Source organism: Apaloderma vittatum, unplaced genomic scaffold (assembly GCF_000703405.1).
Source record: "Apaloderma vittatum isolate BGI_N311 unplaced genomic scaffold, ASM70340v1 scaffold5083, whole genome shotgun sequence".
In the NCBI taxonomy this organism is placed as follows: domain Eukaryota; kingdom Metazoa; phylum Chordata; class Aves; order Trogoniformes; family Trogonidae; genus Apaloderma; species Apaloderma vittatum.
This window is the reverse complement of record NW_009707437.1, coordinates 266,256-270,387: the sequence shown is the minus strand read 5'-3', so window position 1 is coordinate 270,387 and position 4,132 is coordinate 266,256. Positions and strand designations below refer to the sequence as shown.

General features: G+C 37.5%; 1 protein-coding gene across 1 annotated transcript in view; it reads right to left on the bottom strand.

Moving 5' to 3' along the window:
* LOC104271508 (VPS10 domain-containing receptor SorCS1-like) overlaps nucleotides 1–4,132 on the bottom strand; it is a gene marked incomplete at both ends in the record, with an annotated part of 191,861 nt that overhangs the window by 11,050 nt on the left and 176,679 nt on the right. Inside the window, 2 exon segments of the mRNA XM_009866192.1 lie at nucleotides 3,044–3,156; nucleotides 4,101–4,132. The exon segment at nucleotides 4,101–4,132 is cut by the window's right edge and continues 18 nt beyond it. Of these exon segments, the coding sequence (XP_009864494.1) occupies nucleotides 3,044–3,156; nucleotides 4,101–4,132 (145 nt within the window).

The window sequence follows — 4,132 nt, the reverse complement described above, 5'->3', positions numbered from 1 at the left end:
TGCCGAGAGCTTCTTTGCTAAAGCTTATACAAATGATGTAGGGTATATCAGGTACAACAGAAAGAATCTTGTTAAAATCCACTGCAGGTAAAAGTCAGGGATGAATAATTTCCTGATCTAAGCTATTTTACTATGTTCTCCAGCAAAATATGCAGAGTCCTAAGGCAACAGTGATAATAAGACATGCTAAAAGGAGCTCCTAAATAACAGCTGTATATGGTATGATTTGCTTTGTCTAAATTTAGATATTTTAGTTACCTGACTATACCAAGTTATTCCCTGAGGTTCTTCATTTAGACAATGGTAAGAAGGTGCATATTAAAGGGCAAGGTATGTGGGCAGAATTGCACTCTAGAGTTCCGATTAGCCAAAACATCTTAAAACTCTTGTGGAGACTCAGGGAGTGAGAGGATGATGAATCAAGCTTGAATCCTGAATGCCAAACTAATTCTTATGGTTTACATCCTGAGTCAATTCCACAAGTCAATTCCAATGAAGACTTTTTTTTTTCCTGTAGGTGTTAAAGATTGTATTAATCTGAATCTTTTTTTTGTCTTGTTGGCTGAAAATATTAAGCAACAGGTTAAAACTCAAAGCTCCCTTCAACAAAAGTTGAAGCCGAACTTCAGAAAAAAGTATCTCTCAGGCATCCCTACCAGGGTTATCTCTGGTCATGGGTTTTAGCTTCTGCTTCCATGACATTACACAATCAGACTGTGGAACTATTCTCCAGAAAAAGAGCTAGTTTGGCCTTCAGATAGCTTTGTGAGCCAAAAGAAGGACAAACATAGTTTGCTGAATCTACCTCCATTGCCTCATTGTGTTGTGGATTATCCACCAAATGCGTTTAAATCTCAAGGTTTTTATTTAAATCTTAGGTTTCCAGATGCTGAATTTAATAGCTTATTTTTAAAGGAAAATCAAAAGTGCCTTCAGATATAAAGACAGACCACAAGAGCAGGATGCAACACAGAGATTCCCCTTCAGCCAGGACTTGCAACCCTCTCAGATATTAACTCGTGAATTCTTTCTCCATAGTAGCTCAGGAGCAAAGACTTGGAGCAGCTGCTTATAGAAGGGAATGGTGGAAAGAGGACAAGGAGTCAGCAAAACTGAATACAAATCCCCATTACCTGTGGCTCTCTCATGTGTGACTGCTGACATTCCAGAGAATACCCTGTGGAACTATGAACACAGAATCCTTCCCCTCTACTGCACACCAAGGAAAAGCACAGGGTTTTGGTGCTGTTGTGTTTTGTTGTTTGGGTTTTTGTTTTTAAATGTGGATTTAGAAAAAAAAAACTTTAACCATATAAAGGTCTCGTATATTCTATCCGAGTATTCTGTGAAGCCATGGCTCACAATATTGGTGCTTGCCTGACAGGTTGTTCTAAAATGTCAAGAAAATTACACAGTATTATCAGTTAATGGAAAATCTTCATTTTCAGAGGCTAGCGATGATTTTTCTTGACTGGAAGCTTTTGGTTGATGTACTCAGTTCATTCTTGTCTTCATCACAAGTGGGACGCAGGACTCAGAAAATCAATTACGTGAGCAAATAATTATGATCATAACACAAATAGGATATTTTGTGATAATATGAAATTATCCCTACTTAGAGACAAGATCAGGTTTTAGTAGAGAACTGTAATTTCTTATGCAGAATTTGTATCCAAGTCTATGGCACTCTGTAAGAAGAATGTAATACCTTAATAAAAGTTCATAAAAATTCTATATCACAGCTATAATTTCCTATTGAATTATTTAGTTATTCAACTCATTTTTATACAGTTTACTTAACTGCTGTAGAAATCTATTGGTTTTATCTTTAATTTTTACAGGAACTTCTCACAAAGGCTTGCTTAAGGTGAATCATTTAGCTATAAAAGAGGGATAATTAGCTATCAAATTTTTTTTTCAACTTAACAAAAAGACTCTTTCTGTTTTCACTGCTCTATTTTTGGAATGTAGCCTTGGTACTGTAGTTTTACAATCTTTTTTTTATGGCTTGATTTTGTTTTACAGAGTTGTTTATATTCTGAAAATTCATCCTGAAGATAAATGGATCCTTGAGTACCTGATATAGGCATAAATAAATCAGAAGAACAAGCTCCAGAAAAATGTTCTTTTTTTTGACTGTCGTCTTCTCCTCCTATCTTTTGAGGAACTTGAAGAAAAAAATTCCAGAAACAACCCAGACAAGTTTGTGTGCACCTGATTAGTGCACAGTGTCTTTGCAGTCTTTTTCAAGATGTCATAAACGAACAGATAAACTTGCTAATAACATCTACAAGCCTTGTATCCTTCCAAAATCTGAGTATTTCTTATTATTTTTTAAAAAGTAGAAACTCTGTTTCAGACGGTTCTTTTCACTATTTTTCTGATGAATGAGAAACTCCAACTGTCTCTTCTAACTTTTCTTAGCCTCTCAGTTTGAAATCTAAATCTTCAGCCACACAAGAATATCTCTATGATATTCTGTTCCACAGTTAAAGAAGGAACTTCAGAGCTTCTCCATGGTGTTGACGGGAAAAATAGCATCCAGTCCTGACCTATGAACCTCATGTATCTGAAAGACATAAAGCTCTTACTGTTGTGCTCTTCTCTGTAGTAAAAATTGTTTTCCTTTTGTTTTCCTAAGTTTCCTGCAGCATATTTTTCATTCCATTAGAATAGCACTACTTTACACTGCTGTATAAAAGGAGCAGTAAAACAAGTAAGAATTGCTATGCAGCAGTAAAGACACTTGTACAGCTATAGGCAGGTATGAATAACTTGTTTTCTATATGGCTTTTTCTCAGAAATGTTCTACATAATCCACTGTCATTAAAAAGAATAAACTGAAGGCTCACTGAGCAGCAGGTTGTCTTAGGATAATTTCACCTGTCTAAAACATAGGATTCTGGCCTCAAACACTAATCTAGTCTCCTTTTATAGTTGGCAGAAAGAGAAAGACACTCTGAGAGAAGAGCTGATCAAGATCTAACGCAGGCACAAAGCAGAAAGTAGAACCACTGTAACACGGGTTACACACATTGCTTACCTCCACCAGAGCTCTCTTAACTACTCTGCTGATGTCCCTTCTCCACTCTGGGATATCTGGATTGTAGTCATCCAGGTTCGGAGAGAAAGATAACCGCAGGGACTGAAATCGCTCTGCAGATAAGAGACGTTGGTCAGTAAAGACTGTGAAATGCCTTGGTGCCAAATGAGTGGGCAGAACATAGTGAAACCTGCCACAGCAGGTTTTTCTTAATCAATCCGCAGGTGATGCACAGACTGTCAGAGAATCCAGCAGTGTATCTGAGAGATTCACTGAGAGATTCAGAGCATCTGAGAGATTCACTGCTTGGTTTCATAGAATGAAAAAAAGTGATCAGTCCTTACTTCAGTGGATGAATAGGAATGCAAAGGGAGCTCTGGTGGGCATGTAAATGAAACGCTTTCATCTTGACTTCTGAAGCAGGTAAGCCCTATGAAAGAAGCTGTACTCTCATAGACATGCCCCAAACACTTGAAATCTTAACTGAAAGGGGACAAGGATAAAGGTGAGGAAAGGACTAGCTTTGAAAAACATACTTCTTAATCTCCATTGCTGTTAACAGCTAAATCTGGGATTCCCAGTGGTTCTTAGGTTCCATCTACACTATATGATATTTGTGTGCCCTAATTGCTTCCAATGCCTGAATACAGTATCAAATCAGTACAGATTTCTGTACAGAGCTGCAGCAAACAGCACTGACTTATCTTTCAAGCTAAGCAGCTTTTGAATGAGTTAAGAGGCCTCTACTGGTCAAGAAGGGAGAAAATCAGTTCACAAAATGAGCTAACATATTGGCAATCATGTAGGATGATCAAATAGTGATAGAGCAGATCTAGAGGGCTCTGAAAAGGAGATCAATCTTGTGCAATCAACTCAGTCTGGACTAACGTCATTCAGTAGCCTTCAGAGACATTATGCTGTACATAACACTGGAACCAACTTTATAATCTCACTTGCAGTATACTGGAATAAAAAATTCATGTTGCTGCCAGCTAAACTGGTTCTCTGGCTCTTGACTATGGAGAATCCTATGTGAAATGAAAGGGGAAAAGCTCACCATATACAGCAATAGTCTTTGTGTCCTGAAGA